We start from the raw sequence: 26,795 nt of genomic DNA, 5'->3' as shown, positions 1-26,795 counted from the left end.
AATATCAACGCAGACTAACGTTGCTCCCTGCGGCCCGGCTCAGTATGGAGTGGTGGCTCCCTGACAGGATGCTGCGCCAAGAAATTCCTCTTGCACTTCCTTCTTGGTACCTGGTGATAACAGATGCCAGCCTTCTAGGCTGGGGAGCGCATTGCCAGGGAAGCTATGCTCAGGGTCTGTGGACACCCGTGGAAGCGGGGTGGTCCATCAATCGCTTGGAACTGAGAGCGATATTCCAGGCTCTTATGGCCTTTCAAAAGACTCCGAAGAGGCTTGCTGTCCAAGTTCTGTCAGACAACACGACAGCGGTGGCATACATAAATCGTCAGGGAGGCACTCAGTGCAGGGCCCTGGCCGCGGAGGCCGCTCAGATTTGCCACTGGGCCGAGCTACATCTGCAGCTTCTGTCGGCAGCTCACATAGCAGGTCAGAGCAACATGCAAGCCAAAATCGGTAGGCGTCAAATCGACCCGGCGGATTGGGAACTGGCAGAAGAAGTTTTTCTTCAGATTTGTGCCAAATGGGGGACTCCCGGAATGGATCTAATGGCGTCAAGTGCAAAAGCCAAAGTACCTCGCTTTTTCAGCAGAAGGAGATATCCTCACTCGGCGGGGTTGGATGCGCTGGCTCAACCCTGGCCCTCTGAGCTCCTGTGTTCCCTAATGTGCCTAAGGTGGTTTCAGCCCATTGTTCTTCCTTCCTTTTCTAGGGAAGAGTTCCTGGACTCCTTTGGGCAGTTCCATCTTCTGGATGTCCGCAGGGCGCTGTTGCAGTATCTACAGATGTTAAATTACTTCAGGACTTCTGATCGCCTTTTTGTCTTGTTGTTAGGTCCTCGGCGTGGAGGTCCAGCGTCTAAGGCCACTATAGCCCGTTGGCTCAAGGAAGTCATTTTTTCTGCGTATCTGCTTTCAGGTCGGTCTCCGCCTGAAGCTTTTAAAGTGCATTCCACGAGAGCGATTTCCTTCTCGTGGGCTGAAATGGGTGCACACACTCTTCAAGAGATCTGTAGTGCGGCTACTTGGGCTTCTCAGCTCTCATTTGTCCGACATTATAGGGATGTTGCAGCGAAGCAGGACGCTATTTTTGGAGCACAAGTGCTTGCTCACGGTGTGGCCTGTTCCCACCCTAAGTAGGGATTGCTTTTGTACATCTCATCAGTTAATGGATTCATCTGCTGCTGATGACAAGGATGGGAAAATTAGGTTCTTACCTTGGTAATATTCTTTCCTTTAGTCACAACAGATGAATCCATGATCCCTCCCTGTCTGACTTATTTTTTTGTTCAGATCTTTCAATGCAGGTATAGATCTCATTGAGAGAATTTGGTTACCAGTTCTCAAAATTTCTACATGATGTTCTACTACAGGAGGTTGAGTTCATCCCTCCTTTGTATGGTTATTGCTCCTGTTCTGGGGTGTTTGTTCGCTATGAGGAAAGTTTATGTTGTTATACCTTTATGGTTCACTCTTCTTTGGAAATCTCAAATACTGAAGACAGTTGGGGCTAGCCGTCCAAGAGGCACTATGGTTTTTCAGTGTTCTCTATCTTCACCTGCTGGTAGGCGGATACAACCCATCAGTTAATGGATTCATCTGCTGTGACTAAAGGAAAGAAAATTACCAAGGTAAGAACCTAATTTTCCCATGGTCAGCTTTTGAGATCCTTAGCTGTGAAAGTAAAATTATGGTTATCGCAAGCCTAGCACCCTCACAGAGCAGAAATAGGGAAATGGTAATTCAAGCCCTCTACTATGGTTACTCCAACAGGCCAGGCAGACAGAATGGGAAAGAAGCATTTTCTTCTGCTTGAAGGTTGTTATTGCATTAGCTGTTCTAGATGTGATGGTGAAGTTTGAAGTCAAAGCCTATACAATGAGGTTGAGACACCCTTTTTTAAGCTGTGTTAAAAATTTTGCAATTACTGCACTTTTTAATAGCCAGAATTTATGTGCGGTATCTGCAAAGCCTCTGCATTAACGGTTGGGGGTCATGTGCAGCCTCTTCCCATAGAATTAAGAGTAATTCAACTTACTATGCATAATGCCAACTGCTCCGTGTTATCTGCTTCATTAACAGTTATTGTGTGGTACTGTACTGCATGTTAGTATAAGTTGCAGTGTCCAGTTAACACGGGAATTAGTTACGTATCAAACCTCTGCATTGTTAGTGCGCATTCAGTCACGCATTAACCATTTGATACACTTTAGGGAAAGGGACAAGATGAGGAGAAATTATTATATTACATTGCAAGAGTACTATATACAGCTAGATCTCCAATAAGAATTCGAAGTGGAAATACAAAAAAGAAGTTGATAAAAAATCAGGAAGTTTACAAAGTAACAATAGCAGACAAAATCTAATTGTTGCTGCTGTAAAGATGGGTTATTTTACCACAAACTCATGCTATTTTAGTACAGGTCCCATTTTATGCAATAAGACCTAGTTATTAATAACTAGGGTTAACAGTAAAATAACATGTCTTAAAGGTAGCCCACATTGATACCTTTTTCCATTAAGTATTACCTTTGCAAGGAGTAAAGGAATATTCTGATGTTTACAGCACAGGGTTGAGAACCAGGGGAACCTGGTCAAATCTCACTGCAACTCCTTGTGATCTTGAATAGGTCATTTAACCTTCTGTTCCTTCAGGTGCAAACTTAAGTTATAAGCCTTGAATAAACCTCACCTTGAGCTACAGCTGAAAAAGGCTATGAAAGTGTAAATACAAAATCCCTCCCCCCCACTATAGTAAGAAAGTGCTAGTTGATGAATGAAGGCTGCTTTTCTTCCCCCTTACCTTTTCAGTGGTTGAGAACAGGCTTTCTACCATCTAGCTCCCGAGCTTGGGGGGAGCAGCCAGCAGTGGAAAGTTCGATTAAAGTGTGACTGAGCCGCTTGTGTGTGTGTGTGTGTGGGGGGGGGGGGGGCTGCAAGTTCTACTTGATGCAGGGGAGGGATCCTGACTCACCACTTTGCACAGTCGGGGTGAATGGTGACTCCCGCAGAGGCAGTTAATTGGTGGTCCCACTGTGGGATCCGCTGGCGTCGGGGTGTTGCAGTACGTTCAAGCCAGGAATCGCGCAGGAAATGGAGGAAACATTTTTTGATTTGGCGCAGCATCCAAATGTGCCAGGGACTTTGGGCTCTCCAACAGGGCTGGTGCACAGTTTGATGCAGGAGAGCGCATGAACAGCTGCCATTTTGTTGGAGCTGACTGCCAGTGAGGAACAGCCTCTGTCTGATCACGCATGGAGCACAGCTGCCATTTTATAGCACCAAAGCCTGACGGAGCATTCAGCTGCATTGCAATCTTTGTTTTCTCCAGAGTTTATATTGCTCTTACAACAGGCCTATTTACTGAAACAGGGACAGTCAGAGTTGCTGTATGGTGCTTCAGTTTCTCGCCCCACTTCCCCTTCAGCTCCTAAGGGATTTTGTTTAGACCTCCAGGAGTGGGCAGATGATATATCTCTGCTTCTCCCTCCTTATATGATGTGGCCTCAGTCTGTTCAGAGAAGCCATCGTTAAGGAAGCCATTAGAGGAGGTAGAGCTCCCTCCCAAGGAGGGGGATGATCCGAAAATACAGGTTTCATAAAGAGGAGCTCAGTACTCTTATTTCTGAGGCACTGGCGGTGCTTTCAATTGAAGAACCTTTTACTTTGTTGTTAGGAGTTACATCTTTGTCAATCATGAGGGGGCTTTGAGGTCATTCTAAGGCCTTCCCGATACATCTAGACATTCAGGACCTGGTTATAGCAGAATGGCTCTCAACAGAAGCAGGGCTGAGTGGGAAGAGCCATGACTCGCCTCTACCCATTGATTCCAGAGGAGAAAGGATAAATTTGCAGCTTCCCAAGATGAACTCCCTTGTTATGGCAGTTCCCATGAAGGCTACCTTTGTGGTGGAAGGGGACATTAGCCTAAAAGACTTATAAGATAGGAAGCTAAAAGGCTTGCTGAAACACATTTGAACTGGCCTTTTTGAGCCTTCAAGCAACAGTATGCAGCTTGTTCGTGAGAAAAGCATGTTTGAAGTGGCATCAGCAGTATGCAACACAAGACAGGAGCCATATGCCCAGCTGGAAGTGGAGTTGACCTACTTGGTGGATGCTATTTGACATGTTATGCAGTATGTCTTTGGCTGTCATGGCACATCAGCAACTCTGGTTGGCATTGGACAGCAGATACAGGGTCAGTCACGTCTGGTTAAACTGCCCTTTTGGGCATGTGGCTATTTGGAGAAGATCTCAGTAACTTGGTGAATGAATTGGGGGAAAGTAAGCCATAGCAGTTGCCGGAGGGAAAGCTGAAAGCCTCTGCTCATCTGTCTTCAGGGGGCTCTCGATTTTGAGACAGCAGATGGTACTGATTCGATGGTCAGTAATATGGTCACAAGTCCCACTTTCAGACATGCCTATCTCATGAGCACAGAAACTTTTTCTCTGCTCGGCAGCTTACATCGCTTGGTCCCTAGAATGTGGAGGTGGACTTTCTCAGCAGGCACTCCATGGACCCAGGAGAATGGGGAACAGCTGATGGTGGACCAATAGGGTTTGCCGCTTCTGGACTTCATGGCAGCGAAAAGGAATTCCAGATTCCTTGTCATCAAGCAGATGATGCAATTACGTATGGGTTGTGTCCATCAACCAGCAGGGGGAGATAGAGAGCACTCAACTTTTCACAGTGCCTCATGGCCAGCTAGCTCCACTGCCTCTTCAGTATTCTCTATCTCCCCAAGCAGGGTGGCTGCAGCTTCTTCGAGCTCCATCAAAAATCTGCCGGGGGGTGGCTCCTGGCTTGCCAGTTGTTAGCCGGGGTGTTAGAGGCTATAGCAGCTTCACTTTGAAGGCACATAGGTCAGCCCTTTCCCTGCCTTACCCATGCCCCCATGGATGTGGACATATTAGCTTGCTTTCCCTGTCCTTTCCCACTCAGTGGATGCAGGCACATTGGTTCGCCTTTCCCACTTATCTGAGCCTCCGGAGTGTTTTTATTTACCTCTTTTGCCTCTGCTTTCCTCACAGCGTTAAAAAAAAAAAAATAATAATAATTAAAGTTGCGTCGCGCTTTAGCGCAGCGATCTTGGAAAAGAGGTTTTTTTTCTTGAGATGCTTCTGCAGGACCGGAGCTGTGATATTCGGTCTAGTAAGGTAATAGTGTTTTCTGACTCCTCCAGGGTGGGCCCGCGATCGGGACGTTTTTGGCGCGAACCGCCATTTTTTGAATTTTACCGCCGTTTTCGGCGATGGCTGCGGAGACTGTAAAGCGCTGTTCTAAATGTGGCAAGCGCAAATCAGCAGCGGGGCTCTGTAATTCGTGCTGTGCAGACGGTAGAGCCGGCCCGGTCATGGCGAGCGGCGATCTGTTGCGCTCTGAGCTGGAAGCGGACGCCATTTTGGATTTTCCACATGGCGCAGCCTCCGTTGCGACGGAGAGCCCTAAATCCGGGGGGGGGGGGGTCCTCTGAGTGAGGCTAATAATAGAGCTGATAGCCCTGGGCAGGATCCGGGCGGTCAGGGAGCGGTTTTCTCCCCTGATTTTGTTTTAATGCTGCATAGGGCGTACATGCTTAAAAGAGCTCATCCACAGGGTTATTCGGACCCTCTGCCTGCCCCCCGGTGGATCCTGGCCTTTTGGAGTTGGCTTTGCCTGTTACTTATCCTCCTGATAAACGCAGAAGGGCTAGTTCCCCTTCTGAGTGTGGCGCACCCCCCCTCCCCCCCCCTCCCCCGTGGTCGGGCTATGAGGATTCTGAGGGGTCTGGCAGAACTTCTTGGGCTGAGGAGCCAGAGTCGGGTGCAGAATTGCCACAGGAGCTTGATGTTCCGTCTGTGGTGAGGATTTTCCACCGCGATGAGCTGCCAATGCTTATTTTAGATGCTTTACAAGCCCTCTCGATTGAAGATCCGGGGAGTGGCACAGCATCCTCTGTTAATCCAAGGATGGCTAGTACCAGAAAGCCTGCTCCTTTGCATGACTCCATCCAAGAGCTTATTTCGGCTCAATGGGCTGACCCCGAGGGACCTTTGAAGGTTGCCAGGGCTATGGGGCAATTACAGCCTCTGAGTCAGGAACATACCAATTTGGCCCCCGCACCAGAAGTTTCTGCGGTTTGCGGTGTTGGGAAAACATTTCCAGTTTCGGGCCTTGCCTTTTGGCCTCGCCACAGCTCCCCGAACCTTCTCCAAGGGTAATGGTGGTAGTAGCTGCCTTTCTCAGGCGAGAGGGTATCCGGGTTCACCCGTACCTAGATGACTGGCTCATCAGAGCAGACTCAGAAAAAGAGAGTCATCTAGCTACAGCCAGAGTGGTTTCAGTCCTTCAGTCTCTGGGCTGGGTCGTCAATATGGCCAAAAGTTACCTGACCCCCTCGCAATCTCTAGAATATTTGGGGGCTAGGTTCGACACAGCCTCGGGCTATGTGTTTCTTCCCGAACAAAGGCGGTGCAAGCTTCAGAATCAGGTCCGTCTGCTCCTGAGGATGCCCCGCCCGCGAGCTTGGGACATTGTCCAGCTGTTGGGATTGATGACGGCCACCTTGGAAGTGGTGCCATGGGCGAGAGCGCACCTGAGACCTCTACAGTATTCTCTACTTCAACGATGGTCTCCAGTATCTCAGGATTATCAGTGCAGACTTTCTTGGCTCCCTGCGGCCCGCCTCAGTATGGAGTGGTGGCTCTCGGACAGCATGTTGCGGCGGGGAATGCCACTGGCGCTCCCCGATTGGTGCCTAGTGGTGACAGATGCCAGCCTGAAGGGCTGGGGCGCACATTGCCAGAGGAAGCATGCCCAGGGTCTGTGGACACCCGACGAGTCGGAGTGGTCTATCAACCGCCTGGAGTTGAAAGCGGTGTTTCTGGCTCTTCTGGCCTTTCAAGTGGCCCTGGAAGGATTGGCTGTCCGAGTGATGTCGGACAACACGACAGCAGTGGCCTACATAAATCGACAAGGCGGCACTCAGTGTAGAGCTGTAGCCGCACAGGCCAAACAAATTTGCCACTGGGCCGAGCTGCATCTACAGTCCCTGTCAGCAGCTCACATTGCAGGTCAGAGCAACGTGCAAGCTGACTATCTAAGCAGGCATCAGGTCGATCCAGCGGAGTGGGAACTAGTAGAGGATGTATTCCTGCAGATATGTGCCAAATGGGGCAAGCCAGTGATGGATCTTATGGCGACCAGTTCCAATGCCAAAGTCCCGTGCTTCTTCAGCAGATGGGAGGGATCCTCGCTCTGCCGGGTTGGATGCCTTGGCTCAACCCTGGCCCCTGGGCTTGCTGTATGTCTTCCCTCCGTGGCCCTTGATAGGGCGAGTGCTCCTGGGGATTCGGCTGCATCCAGGAGAAGTGGTGCTCATTGGCCCAGGAGGCCTTGGTATGCGGACCTCCGACAGATGCTGTTGGAGGCTCCCTTTCCGTTACCTCTGGTTCCGCACCTGTTCTCACAGGGACCGGTTGCCATGGAGGACGCCTGCCGCATTGGTCTTATGGCATGGCGATTGAGAGGGCGCAATTGAGAGATAAAGGCTACTCAAATAAGGTAATTTCCACTCTCCAGCAGGCCCGTAAGCGCTCCACTTCCGTGGCTTATGCCAGGATTTGGAACTGGCGTGTTTCAAGAGTGCTTTCTCCGTTGTGGGCTCCTGTCTCGCTGATTTTGGACTTTTTGCAGGATGGTGTACACAAAGGCTTGGCCTATAATTTCCTGCGGGTGCAAGTGGCAGCATTGGCCTCCCTGCGTGGCAAGGTTGAAGGCGTGTCCTTAGCTGTTCATCCAGATGTGGCACGGTTTCTTAGAGGGGTACTTCGGCTCCGTCCTCCCCTGCGGACACCTTGTCCAGCTTGGAACCTGGGGTTAGTATTGAAGGCCCTTCAGGGGGCTCCCTTTGAACCGCTTCGGCGTGCTTCAGAGAAAGATTTGACACTGAAGGCCGTCTTTTTTAGTGGCCATTACCTCGGCGAGACGGGTGTCAGAGCTCCAGGCGCTGTCCTGTAGAGACACTTTTCTGCAATTCTCAGTCAGGGGTCACTGTTCGTACCGTGCCTTCCTTCATGCCTAAGGTGGTTTCAGCGTTTCACCTAAACCAGCCTATTTTTCTTCCCTCCTTTGTTGAGGAGGAGTTTCCAGATTCATTTGGGCAGTTGCACCTTTTGGATGTGCGCAGGACTCTGTTGCAGTATCTGCGAATTACAAATTCTTTCAGGACCTCTGATCATCTTTTTGTGCTGTTTGCAGGTCCTCGCAGAGGGTCTTCAGCGTCTAAAGCCACTATTGCCCGTTGGCTCAAAGAAGCTATCTTTTCAGCATATCTGCTGTCTGGCCGGGCTCCGCCTGAAGCCTTTAAGGCACATTCCACAAGAGCGATTTCCTCTTCCTGGGCGGAAACTGGAGCACTATCTCTTCAGGAGATTTGCAGTGCTGCAACATGGGCTTCTAAGCTCTCTTTCGCCCGACATTACAGGCTGGATGTGGCTGCCAGGAGGGATGCGTGTTTTGGAGCACAGGTGCTAGCGCGTGGTGTGGCTTGTTCCCACCCTATTTAGGGATTGCTTTGTTACATCCCATACGTAATGGCTTCATCTGCTTGATGACAAGGAAGGAAAATGAGGTTCTTACCATGATAATTTTCTTTCCTTTAGTCATAGCAGATGAAGCCATGAGCCCTCCCTGTATGATTGTCTGTATTGCAGGGATTCTGATTTTAGGTGCTGTTCTTGTTTCCTGAAGTTATATTCCTTCCTTGGGGAGTCGGAAAACAGTCTTCAGGATTCTTGTTACAGTTATAGGAGGATGAGTTCATTCCCTCCAGTTCATGTTTTGGGAGGATGAGTTTATTCCCTCCAGGAGGATGCAAGTATTCCCTTCGTTTATACAAAGTGGAGGACGAGTTTATTCCCTCCAGGAGGATGAGTTCATTCCCTCCTTTTTTGAGTTCATGCTCTTGTTAAGGGGCCATCGTTCGCTGTGAGGAAAGTTCATGTTATTCCCATTGCGGTTTGCCATACTGCTTTGGAAGCTTCAAATACTGAAGAGGCAGTGGAGCTAGCTGGCCATGAGGCACTGTGAAAAGTTGAGTGCTCTCTATCTCCCCCTGCTGGTTGGTGGACACAACCCATACGTAATGGCTTCATCTGCTATGACTAAAGGAAAGAAAATTATCATGGTAAGAACTTAATTTTCCCATGTCCAAGTTCTTCAGGTGTCACAAAAACCGGGCTTGTTGGGGATTGATTGCCCCACTGCAGCCCTGGCTAGAGATACATCTACTGTATGTCTTCCCTTCTTGGCCCATGGTAGGATGCATTGCACCAGGGAGTCCATGATGTGCGGACCTGATTCGACTGCTGGACAGGGATACTTACTGTCTTCAGCAGGTACACGCCCTGCTGAACAAGGTCCAGTGTTCATGGAGAATATGTGCTCCTTTGAACTTACGGCTTGGCCGTTGAAAGGGTTGATTGAGATGAAAGGTTATTCTGATTCGGTCATTATGACCGTGCTCCAGGCTCAGAATTTTTTATTTTTTATTTTATTTTTGTTGCATTGGTACCCCACGCTTTCCCACTCATGGCAGGCTCAATGCGGTAGGCAATGGAGGGTTAAGTGACTTGCCCAGAGTCACATGGAGCTGCCTGTGCCGGGAATCAAACTCAGTTCCTCAGTTCCCCAGGACCAAAGTCCACCACCCTAACCACTAGGCCACTCCTCCACTCAATGCTGTACATCCATGGTGTATGCAAGGGCATGGAGGACATTCGAGAGCTGGTCTGAGCTTGAACTTTCTCCCTTCTCTGCTCAGATTGCGCGCATCCTAGTCTTTCTCTAAGCAGATCTTCAGAAAAGATGACATCTCTTGTAACTCACCCAGATATCATTTGATTTTTATGTGGAGTGCGCCTCTCACGGCCTCACTTTTGTATACTGTGTACAGAGTGGAATCTTAATTTAGTCCTTCAGGCTCTTCAAAAGCCTCATTTTTAAACCACTCCGGGAGGCCTCCATGAAAGATCTTATGCTAAAAACAGCATTTGTGGCTGTTGCGTTGACACGTAGGGTATTGGAGCTTCAGGCTGTCTTCTCAGGATCCCTTTCTCTACTTTTCAGAGGCAGGGGTCTTCTTGCACATGGTCCCTTCCTTTCTTCCAAAAGTGGTATCAGCATTTTATCTCAACTAATCTGTGGAGCTTCCATCCTTTCGCAGAGAGGACAAAGATGCTCAGTATTTTTCCTTGACGTGTAGAGTCCTCATTAGGTATCTGAAAGTCACGAATGAGTTTTACAAGTAAGACAGACTTTTTTTGTTCTTTTTGGTAAATAGCGGCTTGGCCTCATGGCTTCCAAGACCACAATTGCTAGATGGTTGAAGGAGTCTATTACATCAGCTTATTTACCTGCGGGGAAGCAGGCTTCTCAGGCCTTGTGGGCTCATTCTACAAGATGTACAGTGACATCCTGAGCGGAGACTACTGTCTCTGGATATTTGCAAGGTGGCAACGTGGTCGACAGTGCATACCTTTGCCAAGCACTACAGGATCGACATTGCGGTGCACTGGGGAGCTAGTTTTGGGGCTTCGGTCCTCAGGGTAGCGGAGCCAGGATGCCTCACTCTCTAGGGCAGGGGTAGGCAACTCCGGTCCTCAAGAGCCGCAGGCAGGTCAGGTTTTCAGGATACCCACAATGAATATGCAGGAGATAGATTTGCAAGCATTGCCTCCATGGTATGCAAATCTATCTCCTGCATATTCATTGTGGATATCCTGAAAACCTGACCTGCCTGCAGCTCTCGAGGACCGGAGTTGCCTACCCCTGCTCTAGGGCTTGCTGTTAAACATCCCACAGGTTCTGTAGTAGTGTGAAGCTATGTAATGGAAGGAGAATTTAGATCTTACCTGATAATTTTCTTTCCGTTATTCCAGAGGCCTGCCTGAGATTTCTGGGACATTTAGTTAGTGTGATGTAATGGGTCAAATAACAACTGTCACCTTGCATGGTTCTACTTGCATATCTTTTGTTCTCTGCAAGTTGTCCAGAGATGAGAGAGATCCACATGTTTGCTCATCTGGTTATTGCCAGGTGAGCAAGTTATTTAAGGTTGTTGTGTTTATTCTGAGTTTCTCCTTACTGCTTGCTGCTTGTCTATGTAAATATTAAGGAGCTGGGCTGGGTGCCAAGAGAAATTTGTCTCAGCTTAATTTTCAGTTCTCTATCTCCACCTGCTGGTTGATGGACACAACTATCCCAGAGGTTCTGGAATAGTAAGAAGGACTAATGGAAAGAAAATTCATGTAATATCTAATTTCTCCTTTTAGCAGAGTGTTTTTTTCATATGGAGCAGCCACAATTGAGAAACACTGCTTTTAATAAAATTTTGTTTTTATAGCTTTAAGTGATGATGTAAATAAAAGTAAACATGATTTGGGGACTCCCATGGCTTTTCTCAGTCAAAAACTTGTGAATTTGGTTCCAGACCTATATGGTGGGTAGCTGCTGTTTATAAGAACAGTGTCCCAGTAGAATTATTAGTCTAACACAAAACAGAAAGGCATTTGCACTTGGTCAGGATGAAAAAGACAAAGGTGGGACTTCAGCCACTGAGTCAAAGTGGGAAAGTAAGTGAGGAAGGAAATTGTTAGCGTCTGCAGAATGGCATTTGCTGATATTTCAGTGTTCTGCCTTTCTGAGCTGCTCAGGCTGAAATGTGAAACATGAAAATCAATCGAGTCACTAAGCAGATGGGATGTGGGCTTGTCTAGAGGCATCTTCTAGGTGACACACCCTCTCTCAGATGATGACACCCCCCCCCCCCCACCCCACTCACAAGTGATTCTTCACTGTATAAAGTCTGAGACATTTTAGTTTTTACTGTGAGTTTATTTGTTCCCACCTGAGTAGGTGGGAAACTAAGCTGTAGGTCATCTTTCTAGTCAGAATAAAAATAATCCATCCACCCCCCCCCCCCCCCCCCCGGGGAATATCCGATAAAGTGCAAAATAAAACCTGGCATGGTGTTGAGCAGTGGTATTTATAAAAATGTTGTGCTCTCTGCACAGCATTTAACAAGGAAATGCAATTCTGGAAAACAGTGAATCCTCTGTCCAGAGGACTTTTGGGAGGTTGGGGTGGGCGGAGGAGTGATGGCCATTAGATGGTACTGGAACAAATGAAGTGGGAGTTGCTCTCATTTCAGTATATTTCCTATTGATCTGGTGAGTGTCCGTGAGGTTTCCTGTTGCCCTTCCTCCATTCCCACAGTAAAAATGTTGATGTCTCAAACTGATGGTCCCACCTTCAGCAGAGTACATAAGTTCCTCAAGGGCTGGTACACGCACATTTGTGTGTGTGTGTTTTACTCTCTATTCAGGATAAAATAGTAAAAATGTTGAACCTATAAGTTAGTTTAGCATGCCATAAAGAGCTGACAAGATGTCTGTAAGTCCTGATTTACTAAGCTTTTATCTGTTAGGCAGAATAAGAGAAAAGCTTTAGTGAATTGGGCTGGAGACTACTACCAGAAGGCTTCACAAGCTGAATGTCCACAGAGTTCTGCTCAGGTATTTGCAGGAAACTAACAAATTTCATCTCTCAGATCAACATTTTCTTTTCGTTCATGTACAAGGCCTCCATTGCACATTGAATTAAGGAGGCCATTGAGGCCACCTACGTTTACAGGAACAAGAGTGCCTCCCAGGTTGAGAGCTCACTGAACTTGGGGTGGCGTCCTCTTTGGCAGAGTCTCGGGTGGTGTTTCCTGAAGATGTCTGTGGGCTAGCAACATGGTCATCACTCTATTGTTTTTTTTTGTTATATATATACATATATATATATATATATATATATATATATATATATAGCATTACAGAGTGGGCATGCTAACCAGATCCTTTCGGACTTTGGCAGAGTCATTATTCAGGGGCCTTGACTTCCTCCACCCAGTGAGCTGTGCTTGGATACATTCCAGTAGTTCAGAATGGTACAGATGTGATACTATGGAAGGTGAAATTTTAGTCTTACCTAAAAGAACTTAATGAGCGTGTTTTTTTTGTTTAATTGAGAGAAGAAATGCTTGGAAGGACCATGCTCTGAAGCAGCAACTTTTGTGGAGTGAAACATGGCCCATGTGGGCAAGGGGTCCTAATCTTAAATCAAGTTAAACCACTTGAGCTTTCTCAAAGCTAAGTTAAGCTTTAAATTATTTTAATATTCCAAAAAAACCTTTTGCAAAAATATTAATAAAAATGTATATTGAATTATTTTGGTGAAACTGATGACAAAATTTGGTGAGTCATAAATGCTGAATTCCTTATCTGAAAAGTCAACTACTGAGGTTTCTGAAGAAATTTAAAAAAAATTTAGAAAAGAACCCTAATATCCTTAAAGGAAATCAAACTGGTTATACCAACTTCACAAGAATGCTCAAGAAAGAATACTTGCAATGACAATTATAGGCAAAGGAGCAAAACTTTGGAACTTAACTGCCACGAGACATAAGATTAATAACAGACTATCTGCATTTCAGATGCTCAGTTAAAAATTGGTTATTCCAGAAACACTTTGGCTCACCAATCTCAGGAAAACTAGCCCCACATCTACACAAGACACGGAAGATGAAACACGAAACCACCTGCTAAACCTAGCAGAACATTCACACAGAACCTAAACTTCTCCCAATAAAAATGGCAAAGGGTCTACAGACTGAGTTCCAAAGCCTATAAAGTTTCATATTAAATATGATCTTACATAAACAACAATTATGCTCAACCATGTCTAGCTAGTTAATAAGATGTAATGTAATATTGTTTAGTTATACGGAACAGTTCCACTGTAAGTTATTACTAGCTAATGTTAGCTAATCTTTTGATAACACACTGTTAAATGTAGATTGTAAACTCTGTCAAGCAGGGACTGTCTCTTCATTGTCTCTTCATGTTTAAGTGTACAGTGCTGCATACGTCTAGTAGCACTGTAGAAATGATTAGTAGTAGTAAACCGCTTAGAACTTGTCAGTAAAGCAGGTTATAAATACCAAGTTAAAATTATTTAGGTACTATTGAGTAGGCTAAAGTGTTATTTTGTAGCACTAGATCACAACAGGGCTCATTTTCAAAGCACTTAGGCTTATGCAACTTTGTAAGTGTTGAGTGCTGTGAAAATAAACCTCTATGTGTAGCAGTGTAGTTCCATGTTTTGAATGCTGGCCTGCTGGTTCTTGTATGCCCAAGCTGGCATCCACCTCCAGTTTGAACCATTATGCCTAAATATTAGTGTTTCTAGTGAAGGCCTGTGGGTGCTTCTCATCTGCATCCTTTGCACCAAGCTTCAATGAGAGAGTTTTTGTGTACTTTCACTCTGTGCAGTTTTGCATTTCCTTTCATGTGGGTACTTTTCCATAGAAATAGCACATATATACAACTGAGAATATAATCTGTGCATCTTGTTTTCCTCAGCCAAACTACATATGCCATCCGGATGTAAGAGTTTTCAGTCCAAGGGAGGCTGCTCTGATTTTGACAGCTCAAGGAAGTCAAAGTGAGCAGGTTTATTTTACCAAGCTAGATGTCTAGTTTTCCTGGATGTGTTCTGTCTGTTCATCCCTTGCCCTTCCCCTCAGTTCTAACACATTCTGCTGTCCAAACTGTAATCTGAGCACAGTTGGACTTCTTATTTTTTTTTTCACCCCTACATCTTTTACAAACTGCCATACCAATAGAGAATTCTGGCGTTAACAGGTGAGTCTGCTAGAGAACCTGAGGAAAGAGCATTTTTTTTTGTGGCCCTTCGGGAGGGAATGCATGGAAGAAGGGTGCTGTACATTAAATTGTATGCTCAAAATGCTTGTCAACTTTAGAACATGTCTATATAAATTTATCCTACTGCCTGTGGGAATCTCTGTCCTCCCCCCCCCCCCCCCCCCCATGAACCTAGGCCAAGTTCACACTGCTTGGCCTAGTTTTCCAGAACAGGATAAGGAGACACCACAGTTGTGTTTTCTCATCAGATGATTTGCAGGGCACTGTACACAAGAGGAAGGTTCAGATTAGAAAGACTCACTCTGTTTGAATTTGTGTTCCTAAATGTTTAGTAAAATTTGTGGCTTTGGGCAGTAAAACATGTTACTCAATTCCTGTAGCTACCTTATGTTTTGCAGAAATGTTTGTAATTGGGATTCTCTCTGTGGAAAGAAATGAGGGAATTGCACTAGCAGTATTCTTTGTTCACCTACAGAATTAGCTTTTTATTCTCTCTCTCTCTCTCTATCGTTTTCATGTCTAGAGGAAGATACAGGTATCTACTGTGAAATAGGATCATGTGCCCTTGATCTAGACCTCTCCCTATTTGTGTCACAACCTGGTCTTTTTTTTTTGGGGGGGGGGGGGAGGGGTTCCCTGCATGCAGTGCACAAGGTAGGTTATTACTTCTCAGCACTAGGCATAGAGCTGTAAAAACATACTTGGCAGGGTATATTTATGTATCTGGTCCAGTAAGCTGTGAGTAGTTTTATTGCTGTATTTTATCTGTTAGGTCTGACGGTAGGTGTTTATAATGCATGCATATGTATGTGTGTTTGTATATAGATAGATACAAAGTGATGTATGTATTTATTTTGCAGGGAGGGAAGAGAGGAGGAGGTTGAAAAAAAAGAGCTTTAACACTCTTGGAGTAGTGCTGTTTTCCATAACAACTATCAAATTGTGCTATACTCTGCAAGACTAGTGTGCTGAAAGTGTCAGACTAGTGTGCTGAAAGTGTCAGATACCTACAAAATGAGCCCACATTGTTGTAGAAAACAACAAACTTTTAACTGAAGTAGCACAGAGGTCTGGTAGCCATATTAATTCAGGAGAGAGACAGATTTTTTGCAAGATGTGATATGTTTTACTAGAGCAAAATGAGAATTATCAAGATACTGTGCAAGAGCTTTCCCCAGTCCTTCTAAGCTCCACCTTAGGATCTGATGAATTGCAAGAATAGTTTCAAGAGATCAGAGTTTTTTATTTTGGTCCAAATCAGTGAACCTTGAGTGTATTTTGTTTTATCTTAATGAGTGCTGTAAGTTTGCAACTACCTTTTTATAGTTTGTTTTTTTGTTACATTTGTACCCCGCGCTTTCCCACTCATGGCAGGCTCAATGTGGCTTACATGGGGCAATGGAGGGTTAAGTGACTTGCCCAGAGTCACAAGGAGCTGCCTGTGCCTGAAGTGGGAATCGAACTCAGTTCCCCAGGACCAAAGTCCACCACCCCAGGGGCGTAGCCAGACAGCAGATTTTGGGTGGACCTAGGCAAGAAGTGGGTGGGCACCAAATGTTCTCTCCCACACCCCCACATCAAAAACATATATCTCAGCTGGTGAGAAAATGCTTCTCTCCAGTCTCCACCTTGGTAGTCTGCAGCAGGCATGCACTGAAAACTGAGCATGCGAAGGTGCCAGTATTGTGGAGAGCAGCATTTTCATTACCATGTGCTACTGTTCGATGGGCCTGAGCCCTAAGTGCCTGTGGCTAGGCCACTGCACCACCCTAACCACTAGGCCACTCCTCCACTCCATTGCCTGCTTATAATTCCATTTTTTATTTTTCAGGTGTGTAGTTTGATGGGGTTTTTTTTTTGTTTTGTTTTGTTATCTGGCTGCAGATCTGCGTGCCAAGTATTTTTGTCAGGCAGTGGCATCAGTAAGGTGCCTGTTGTGCTTTCTGTGTTTCAAAGGTTTCTCTCTGTTTCTAAATACAAGCTTTAAAGAGCAGGAAGCATCATATCTCTTGTGATCCAGATGTTTCTGCTGACTGGGGTTGGTATTGGATTACTATGCAAGGCTTTCATCTTCAAACTCAGTAATCCATTGTAATGCAAAGAAGAGGGGCTGCAGGTGTCTCTGAATCCCAGGGGCTAGGGGATGTGGCTTTGAAAGAAAGCAGCGCTTTCTGTGTATTTTAAAAGTATGCCTTGCAAAGAGTAGTATTCTCTCAGTAGGCACAGAAGGGATGCCAGACTTGGTAGTCCCATTGGACTATCTACCAGATTTAAAAACTGGCCACATTATATCACACAAACTTAGCCACCTACATCCAACATTTCTTTTTGTCTGTGGTGTGGAATCTGTCTTTGTTCTGTGTATTGTTGGACTATAAATGCAATTATGAAAAGTTTATTGTAAACTGCTGAGAGAAGGCTTGCTCGGATGAGTGCTATGTTAATTTTTTCATAAAGTGATTATTCCTGAATGCCTTGAGGGAAGCTCTGCTACGAATCGCAAGTTAGTGATATGCAGACAGAAACTTTTCATTTCCTTTCATGAATCATTTTTTAATAGTGGCACAGTTTAAAACAGTAATTCAAAAAAAATGCACCTTCCTACCAGGCAGTGGACCTGGAATGTCTTCTGATCCTATTGCAGTGCCTGTGAGTGTGAGGACATAACAAATATAAACCAACCAGGTTCCATGCATGTGAGATCATTTTTAACTCTTCCTAGCTTGGTTTTTCCCAGGGGGTTATAAAGTAAAAACAAATCAGACTTCCATTAATTGTCTTATGCACAATTGTCTCATACAGTGCGAAGGCAGCTTTAAAATAGCTTCCTATTGTATTTCTGTTTTTCAGTGGAAGTTCTTGCAGTTCCTCTTCCCCTCTTATTTGCTCCTCAAGTCTTCAAGCTGTACAGGTAGCTCAGCCCTATCTACTTTAAGCCCTTTCACATTTCGGGAAGGTATAGAATTTTTCTCATGATAAGTTACAGAAATGCACAGTCAAATTTATTGAATTTGGTGTGCTCCTTGCATTTCCATATCAAGGCAGTTTACAGTGAATTAACAAGCACATAATCGATAATATCTGTGGGGTCCTTTTACTAAGCTGTGTTTAAAAAGTGGCCTTAGTGTGCTCTTTTTTTTTTTCCCATGCACTAAGGCCATTTTTACTGCAACCATAAAAATGGTCTTTCTATATTTGTGGCCATTAATGCGCAGCCGTTAAAAACAAATCTTGCTTGTGCACTTGCCATCACCCATTTTGTAGGTGGTAAGGGCTCATGTGTTATTCTTGCACCAACCAATTAACGTGCGGTAATGAAGCTGCAGAAGAATGCCCACTCTCCGCCTCCAGCTTCTCTTCCCTCCCCCCCCCCCACCCCCAATTTAAAAAAAAATATTTTTAATGCGTGGTTAGTGCACGCACATTTGGCACTTAACCACAGGACGCCTGAGCACATCCCGCAGTAAGCGTTTTTAAGCTATGTTAGACACATGTTAGTGTCTATTTCTAATTGTATTTGCTAAACACCTGCCGTACTTGGCGTTCACCAGTACGGTGTCTTGTAAGCCACATTGAGCCTGCTAGTGTGTGGGGAAAATTAGGGAAAAAATCTTGCAAATAACACAGCTTTAGGGGGAAAATAAAGCCCTTATATAAATTAAAAGAATGGTGTAAACAGGTAGAGGACAGAGTAGTGTGTACAGATTTTCAAACAGAAATGAAAAGCCACCATGACACCTTTTCAGCAAGAATGAAAAGGATAAGAGATCTGTGCTTTCAGAAGAGGCAAGTAGGATGTTATTGTTTTCATCTATTAAAAAAAACCACGTCTATTAGTTACTAGTTCTTCTCATATTGAAGCCAAGGATGCTCCCTCTCCCCTGTTTACCAAACCTGTGACGACTTTTCTTCCTATCAGTTGTAAGTCTCTACAGTGCAGTATAATGGAAAACCAGAAAAAATGATTTGGCTAATTCATAGCAGAGGTGATGCAAGTCAGCCAGCACTGCTCTGGATGGAGTGAGCTTGGCTGTGGGAGAATAGGAATATTGGTATATGTGGGAAAGTTCTATTTTGGGAAGTGTGTGTGTGCTGAAAAGTTCTTTTTCATCCCTTGCGTCCTGCAGCTTTATTTGTAAATGAAATGCTGTTTCTGCAGGACAGTCTCTTCCTTCTCATCCAGCATGTTGTAGGGGGATTATTTGTTTGATGGGCAAGGTTTCAAGGGGTTGACAGAAGCACTGATCTTTAGAGTTCAACCACTGTTTAGGATTTCAAGGTAGCACCCAAGACTTCAGATTACAAGGTATTGTTTTTTTGAAACACAGAGCAGTGATTTTTGAGATTTTAAAGTGCTAGCAAATTATTGCTGTCATAATGAGATTTTGAGGGGAGAGACTGCTTACCCAAGAAGTGATGTTTTCCATTTTAAACATTTTTTTTAATTTTTACTTTTTAATGAAAAATGCCATGTGCTGCCTCTTTTTATCTGTACATCAGGTACACAAATTGTGGTGGAGTAAATTTTCTCTCAGCCTTGCCCTTGTTCCACCATCTCTTACAGTTTATCCAAATATTTTTGTGACCCGTTCATTCATTGTGAGCTTTAAGTTTACAAGATAATTCTTTTACCCTTAACATTTTTCTGTAGTAAATTTTTAATGCTTTTCTGAAATGTGTAGAAGTAGAGGTCAGACCTGCAGTTGTGCCTCAGTCTTGTTCCAGGTGAGATCAAGGAGAGAGATAAAATGGTTGAGGGTTTTCTGGCTGCTGCCATTTGTACTGGTGGCTTGGTGACGTACATGCCTGTCCATCAGCTCGCTATACAAATGGCATGCCAGTCTCTCTGCATCTTGCTGCAGTAGAAAGCATTGTAAATATAGATTGTGAAAGAAAGGAACCTAGTGATGAGTCCCCCAGGATTTCCCCTCTGATCATTAAAAGTACAGGAGGCGAGAACATTAAAACCCACAGAGCAGGAGGATTACTTACAAGTCTGTTTGTTTCCTTGAATTCCACAGAGGACTGCAGCTAAGAATAAGCCAAGGTGATTATTAGCTCTCTTGGTTCCTGATTCACTTGTAGGGATAGCAAAACTGCATTTTCTGTTATATTATAATATGCTGGTTGCAAAAAGTTCATTTTTCTGCTAGCCTGTCTGTTTTTTATTTTTGTTTTTGTTTTTTAGAACTGTAAACTTGTATAATAGTCCTTTTACCAGAGAAGACAATTTTTCTCGAGTGATTTCTCCATGTAGTGCTTGGGCATGCTTGCTGTAAAAAGTTATACATGCATTTCCCAATGTGCTGAGGGTTGCTGCTGTTATTTTCTGATGCTCTGGCACTCCTATGGGGGGGCACAGCTGGTAGTGCCCAACCCAGAGGACTCACCTGACTGCACAAAACCAGCATACAGAAACATGCCAGGCTGTCTGACATTCCCCTTACAATACAGAGACCTAGCAGAAGGGTTTATTGGAAACTGTCCTCAGTGTCTGCTGGTTTACAGAAAGTGCCAAGAAAGTATAAGTAGTAGATTTAGGCCTTACTGATCCATTTGCACTTGTGTGAACTCAGAATGTTGGGGGGGAAATGGTTAATGTGTTACTCTGGACAAAATTCTTTAATGATGCAGAAGTTCTTGGAAATAATTTACAGAACTCAGAACAATGACCTTTAAATAGGTCAAGTGATGTGTCTTTATGAAGGATTCTGATTCTTACGAGGCTAAGGATTCCTTTTACTATACTGCGGTAGCAGTGGGGGCTGCTTTTCCCATATGCCAGGGCCCTTTTTATCGCAGTGGGTTAAATGCCCCCCAAAAATGGCCATGCAGTAAGATAACCCTTACCGTGTCACCATTCGGTGAAGAGCACTTACTGCCACCCATTGAGGTGGCAGTAAGGACTCCTGCGGTAACCCAGCGGTAACTGCACTGCCCGATTACCGCTGGGTTAGCGCTGCGCTACAGAAAAAAATTTCCAGAGTGCTGGAAATGGCGCGTGTGCTCCAGCGTGAACTACCGCCAGTGTCTTCATTGGGCCAGTGGTAGGTCTGGATTTGCAAGTGGTAAGCCTCTAGCTGGGCTTACTGCCACTTTGTAAATAACCTCCTAAATGTTTTGGGGGTTTTTTTGTTTTTAAGTGTTAGTGCTTGCAAATTTTAGCAGAGCCCTTATTTTAATCTCCTGCTGTTTGTCCCAAAGGCATTTGGCTTTACATGGACTATGCCCGGCAGTTGTAATTCTGGATGTTAGGGGTTTTTCATTCAGAGAAATTCTAAATTTTATAGATGAGCCTCGGAAGCCCATGACACCACTTTTCACCCCAGCACTGTATAATAATTCCTTGGCACAAATTTGAAGCTTGTGGGTAGTGATGCTACTTATTAAGTATCCAGCTCTCGGTCCTGTAAAATTTGGCATAACCAGTCACACATTCAGTTTATCTTTCAAAGAATAATTATGATCCATTCTTTATTTTGTTGATATTCTTGGGTCATTAGATGGTGCTGCGGAGGCTTATTGTAGCAAAGTTTGCTGCTTGTTTAGTAATTCCCTTTTTTCCTTTTTTTCCCTCCCCAGCTTCAAACCAAAGGTTTTAACTTTGGAAGAAGCCTTTAAGAAGAATGTGTTCTTCACCGAAAAGTAATCCAAAGGCGAGGAACATGGGAGTCCCAGAAGAGTGCACAGAAACGGTGACATTGCAGTAGCTGAGAATTTTGCGGGAGGTGTTACACCACTCCCTCCCCTCCCCCAACCTCCTCCTTTAAACCATGATGATGTACTGACAGATCACAACAACCGTTGTTTTCCATTTCGGTGGCTTTGGGATTTTATGGCAGTGGTGTAACCGTGGAGAAGCCAGGGTATCACAAACTTATGGATTTTGATAAGAGAGGAGGGAAAGGGGAGACTGAGGACGGTAAAAGGATGTCCAAGACAGCTGGGGGAAGGAGCACACATGGCAGCCGCAGTGCTGGGACCAATTCTGGAGTCTTAATGGTGGGTCCTAACTTCCGGGTTGGGAAGAAGATTGGCTGTGGAAACTTCGGAGAGCTCCGTCTAGGTGAGGCATTTATCTGATGTACTTGCAGAACTGCATTGGTGTGCATTTTATCAGGAACAGGCATTGTGGTGATGAGAGACTTTCTCTTACAGGAGCTTTTGTTTTACAGTCCAGGATACCTTTAGGAAGAAAGATAATTCTGATCACCAAACTAGACACAGCATAAAGTAAAGTATTACTGGGGGGTGGGGGACATATGTGGTTTTAAGTCTAAGTAGAATGAAATGATGGTGTTGTCTCTCTCTCCCCCCCCCCCATAAAAAAAAAAAAAGCCTAATATGGCCTATTGGGGCATTATATTCCAATAACTATCAGTTAGAAGAAGGAGGTAGAATGGGAAAACATTCTCTCCAAAACGCAGCCATATTTGTTAAATTTATTACAGGTGATTTCTATTCTGACAGGAGAGGAGAAGCATGGCTTTCCTAATGGTAAAAAACAAATTATCAAAATGTCATTTTACAGGAAGCTTTTTTTTCTTTTTGCAAGATTTTAATGACCTAGTAATCAATATTAGCCATGCATGCTTAAGAAAGACCCAGCTTATCTCTGGGTATAAACAATATTTTATTATCGCTCATATTAAATGGTCCAAAATGTTTTAATATTAAAAACCAATACTGATAAATAACATCAACAAACAAATCACACCATTCATACTATCACTCACCATTCCCACATAAGTTATTGTAACATATTGTCATTGAAAGAAACCATGAAACCAATACAGTTTATCCCATGGCGTATAGCGTGGCTAGTAACAGAGATTAAAATGTTTTTGAACTTAGCAGTCCTCCAGCATGGTAGTCAATAGTCAGGTAAAAATTGACTGTAAGGATAGCATCCTATCAAAAGGTCTTAATTTGTGTTCCCAAATCATGCCGTGCTCCAAGTTAAGACGCTGTGAACTTCAGTTAATCTATGGCTCAGAATACACGTTCTTGCTGATTGAATCTTCACACTCCATATGATGTTACAAACGCCAAGTCAACCTGGATACAACCAATGTTGTTCAAAAGTTTCTCCAAGATACAAAAATTATCACATCCAGCTTGACCCTCATGTCGGGCTTGACCCAAAGATTCAATCAGCAAGAATGTTATAAAAAATTTATGTGGGAATGGTGAGTGATGGATAGTATAAATAGTGTGATTTGTTTGTTGGTTATTTAACAATATTGGGTTTTAATATTAAAACATTTTTAAACATTTAATATGAGATATAATAAAAATATTTGTGATGAATTATAGTTGTAATTGATATAGTTTTTTGGAACAATTGATACAACTATATTGGAATGTATTTACCCTGTTTTTGTATATTGGGTATGAGCAATAAGAAATGGATCTACTTCAGGGGATCCTGCTATTTAGGATGCTTAGCTGCTTGTGCCCAGTATGGCACATCATATGCTTTTATCATTGATATTCCATATACAGTAAAGTTGAACACTGGTTGTGACTATAGGTGTAGAACCTATAGAACCTCCCTAACTAAAGGAAATTTATACTTGCAGTTGTGACCTGTGGCCTAACTTCCTACCTGACTTATGGGTTGATGTTCAGAACCTAATACCAGTATTAGAGCCAATTAGCGCAGGACTAGCACCAGCGTTAATCTACACAGAATGCTCAAAGGGCTTTAGGACAGGCAACAATCTCTGCACCAGAGATAGCCGCAAATTGTATCTAAATGTACTTGAACGGAGGTTATTTGCTATGCCCTCTCGATGCTCAGAGAACAGTGCACAAAAAAACCCATCTCCTACCGTTTGAAACCTACTGCCAGCTTGGATTTGGCATTTGGTGGGGGGGGGGGGGGGGGCTAAAGAGAGGATTTCTTTTGATTTTCAGTTTAAAACCTGCAAGGTTTTTTTTTTTTGGAAGTGGAAGGAAACCCATGCAAGCCTGTAAGTGCCAGTACTGGGGAAAGAAATGTGTATGAGTCTGAGCAAACCCAAAAGTGAAACCACACATTGACACCAAAAGAAAATTTGAAAAGCTAAGCAGCGACAAGGATATGTGCTTCTCTTTTGGGTTTAAGAATACTTAATTCCAATGTCCACACTTCAGTAATCTGAACACATCACCAAAATAGGCAAAATTAGTTCTACCACTTGCGGTAGGAGGAAAAGGTCTCCAGTCATCACTAGATAATTCAGCCCTTTCCAATAAAAACGGGTCAGAGCACAAATCTTAAAGTGACCATTTCAATCATTGACCAAAAACTTCCTCCATCTTTATCTTCAAAAGACGCTGGGTTTGGTTTTTTTTTTTTAATCAAATTTTAGTGCAAAAATTGTTTCAAAAGGATACAAAAGTCTCTTATCAGCACTTTATTCATTCTTAAATTATAACCTTATAATGGCAGCTGAGAAAAATAGTTGTAGTGACACTTATCTGGAACCACTGAATCCTGACAGGCACCCGTTTCACTGTTGCTCCTTCAAGGTATAAGGGCCAGCAGTCACAGTGCAACAGAACTCACTTCACTCCTGCCATTTTACATTGAATGTCAGGAGTGAGATTAGTTCTGTTGCATTTTTCTGATCAATTGGCAGGAGCGCCGCCTCCTCCACAGCCCTCCTTTTTCCGTGAAGTATTGTATAAATGTGAACCAAAATCTGCATCTCTTTGAGTGACCTGTTATTGCATTAACTCAGTTAAGCTTTTTCTGGTTAAGAAATAGAGCAGACCCCACCCCATATCTGCCACCAGTTCATTCTGTTCTCATGCCCTTTCTTTTCCTTATTTATCCTGTTTCTCCTCCTTTCTTGCTGCTTTTTCTTTTTATTCTCTATTTATTATACTCTGAACACCACCCCCCCACCCCATGTCATAATTCTTATTTTCATCCCCTCCCTTCAGTTGTCTCCTGATAATTAACATTTCTCTGCTTCTTTCCATCTTTTCTTCTCTTTAAATCTTGGACTCATTTTTATCACTTTTTCTCATTTTTGATCCATCCCACACCAAGTTGGTGTCTGTTGCCTGTAGGAACAATGCCTAAATCTTGAGAGGAAGACTTCCTAAATCCTTATACAATCAAGATTTTGGTTTGTGTTAGCTGCTTAATGCTAGCTCTCCCCATAGCTGCAGACTCTGTGGTGCCAGGCAAACCATTTCTTAGCTCTGACTTTTTTAATTGCAGAACTGGAAAAAAATGTTATGTGCTGCCAACTCTGCAGTGTGCCTCCCTTCTCTCTTTAGCTGGTGGAATTTATCAACTTGACATAGATGGGGTGTTTTTTCATGTATATTGGGGATCTTAACTTTTTCTTTTTTGGGGGGGGGGGGGGGGGGAGTCCTAGTGACATATGCAGCTGGCAGTAGTTACTAATGGATATGCAGTTAGGAAAGGGATGTGAGGGTCTGACAGGTAAAGAGGTGCAGGACCCCCCCCCCCCAAAAAAAAAAAAAAAAAAAAAAAGTTAAGATCCCCAAATTGCAGGCAGTATGTTACCAAAGAAGTTACACTTAAAGCTACAGTGCTACATAAATTATACTTCCATTACTCACCAAAGGATCAGTCCAGACTAATGGGTTATGCCCATCTGCCAGCAGGTGGAGATAGAGAGCACTAATGAGCTTTGCTTTTATAGGGTACTGTGCAGCCTAACTCAGCCAGTATTCTATATCGCTAGCAGGCAGAAAGCAGCTCGTGTGCAGCTCTGTGTCCATTTCTATGGTGGTCTCCTGGCCTTTCCTAAAAGGTTCAGTTGAGTTGGGTTGAGATTCTGGAAAGCTTAAGGTGCAAACATGAGGTCTGCTCCTCTTTTTTGCTTGTTTCGTTTCACCTGGCAGAGGATCCCCATGGTTTTTGAAACTACGTCAGGTCTCTTCCTTTTTGCTTATTTTATAAATTTGGTGGTGCCAGGTCCCCCCCTCCCTTCCTCACTACCACTACTCTGCTTCTATTTTCTTCCCCAAATATTTCTCCTGCCTCCTTAAAAAAACAAACGAACAAAAAAAAAAAAAAAAGATTTCTGGCAAAGATTTTCTCTGCTTTTTTGGGGAAGCTTGTCTCTGAATTGCCTCTGAGCTAAACAGACAGGCAGTTCCTGTGCTGAAATTTGAGTATTTCTCGTTCTCCGTTAAATAATGGCTGAACTTGTGAAGTGCTGTTCCTTGTATGGGAGTTGAGTTACAGCGTCGGGGGTGTCGGGTTACAGCGTCAGGGCAGTGCACTCTGTTTTAAGTCCTCGAACAGCCAAATTGAACCTCTTTTGGATGCCTCACGGGCTCTAGTATATTGCAGGATAGTCTACCTGCGGGTTTTGGCGGGCTTAGCTGTGGCAGCCACAGCCATCTTGAATTCAGCTTCACTTGTTTTGCCGCTTATGCCAAGTGTTTGTGAGCCTTTATACATCTCTCAGCATAGTTCTTCTGTGCCTTTTTTGTTGGAATTTATCCTCCTCCTGCTCCAGGCATATGTTAAAATGTTCACAAAATGTTTCTGAACCCACTTCCCTTTCAGATTCAGCCTGAAGAACACCCTTTTAAGAGGAAAGTAGATATTTAGGGAAGTTGATGAAATGTCCCCTCCATCTCCTCATGGGGTCAGAAGGGGGTTTGTCCATCCTTTTAGACCATTCTGTTTCTCAGGGGTTAGCTTGAGGCAGAAGTTCCTGGTATAGAAGTGGATAACCCCACAGCTGCAAAGCGATTCATTAAAGAGGAGTTGGCTTTGTTTAAAAACCCTCTATTCCGCTTAATCCATAGTTCTTAGCGGATCACATAAGTACATATGTAATATAATGTAAAAATAAACCACACAATATAATTCCACATATCTCTCTATATAAAATGCACCTCCAACGTTCTAGTGAAGCCTCACTTTTCCAAACGTTCTAAAAATGAGGCGGTGTAGATCGATGCTGCTCCATGAGTGTATGCCCCGCCCTCGCGTCACAACGTGATGACGTCGAGGGCGGAGCACTTACACTCAACGAATAGCATCGCCCACCCTACGCGAAAAAAAGG

General features: G+C 44.1%; 1 protein-coding gene across 4 annotated transcripts in view; it reads left to right on the top strand.

Annotated features, from left to right (window-relative positions):
* The window catches only part of CSNK1G2 (casein kinase 1 gamma 2), a 146,412-nt gene that overhangs the window by 17,389 nt on the left and 102,228 nt on the right, over positions 1-26,795 (top strand). For 2 of the 4 annotated variants that reach the window (XM_030217723.1, XM_030217722.1), the window contains exon 2: positions 21,330-21,813. In XM_030217723.1, coding sequence (XP_030073583.1) covers positions 21,627-21,813 — 187 coding nt within the window. In that variant the 5' untranslated portion in view covers positions 21,330-21,626. Of the gene's footprint in view, positions 1-14,505; positions 14,527-15,381; positions 15,402-21,329; positions 21,814-26,795 lie in introns of those variants that run through there. The other 2 variants (XM_030217725.1, XM_030217724.1) reach the window with 2 other exon arrangements.

The sequence above is a fragment of the Microcaecilia unicolor genome, chromosome 11 (assembly GCF_901765095.1).
Source record: "Microcaecilia unicolor chromosome 11, aMicUni1.1, whole genome shotgun sequence".
NCBI lineage: Eukaryota > Metazoa > Chordata > Amphibia > Gymnophiona > Siphonopidae > Microcaecilia > Microcaecilia unicolor.
The sequence above is the reverse complement of the archived record's forward strand: the minus strand, read 5'-3'. Positions and strand labels throughout refer to the sequence as shown.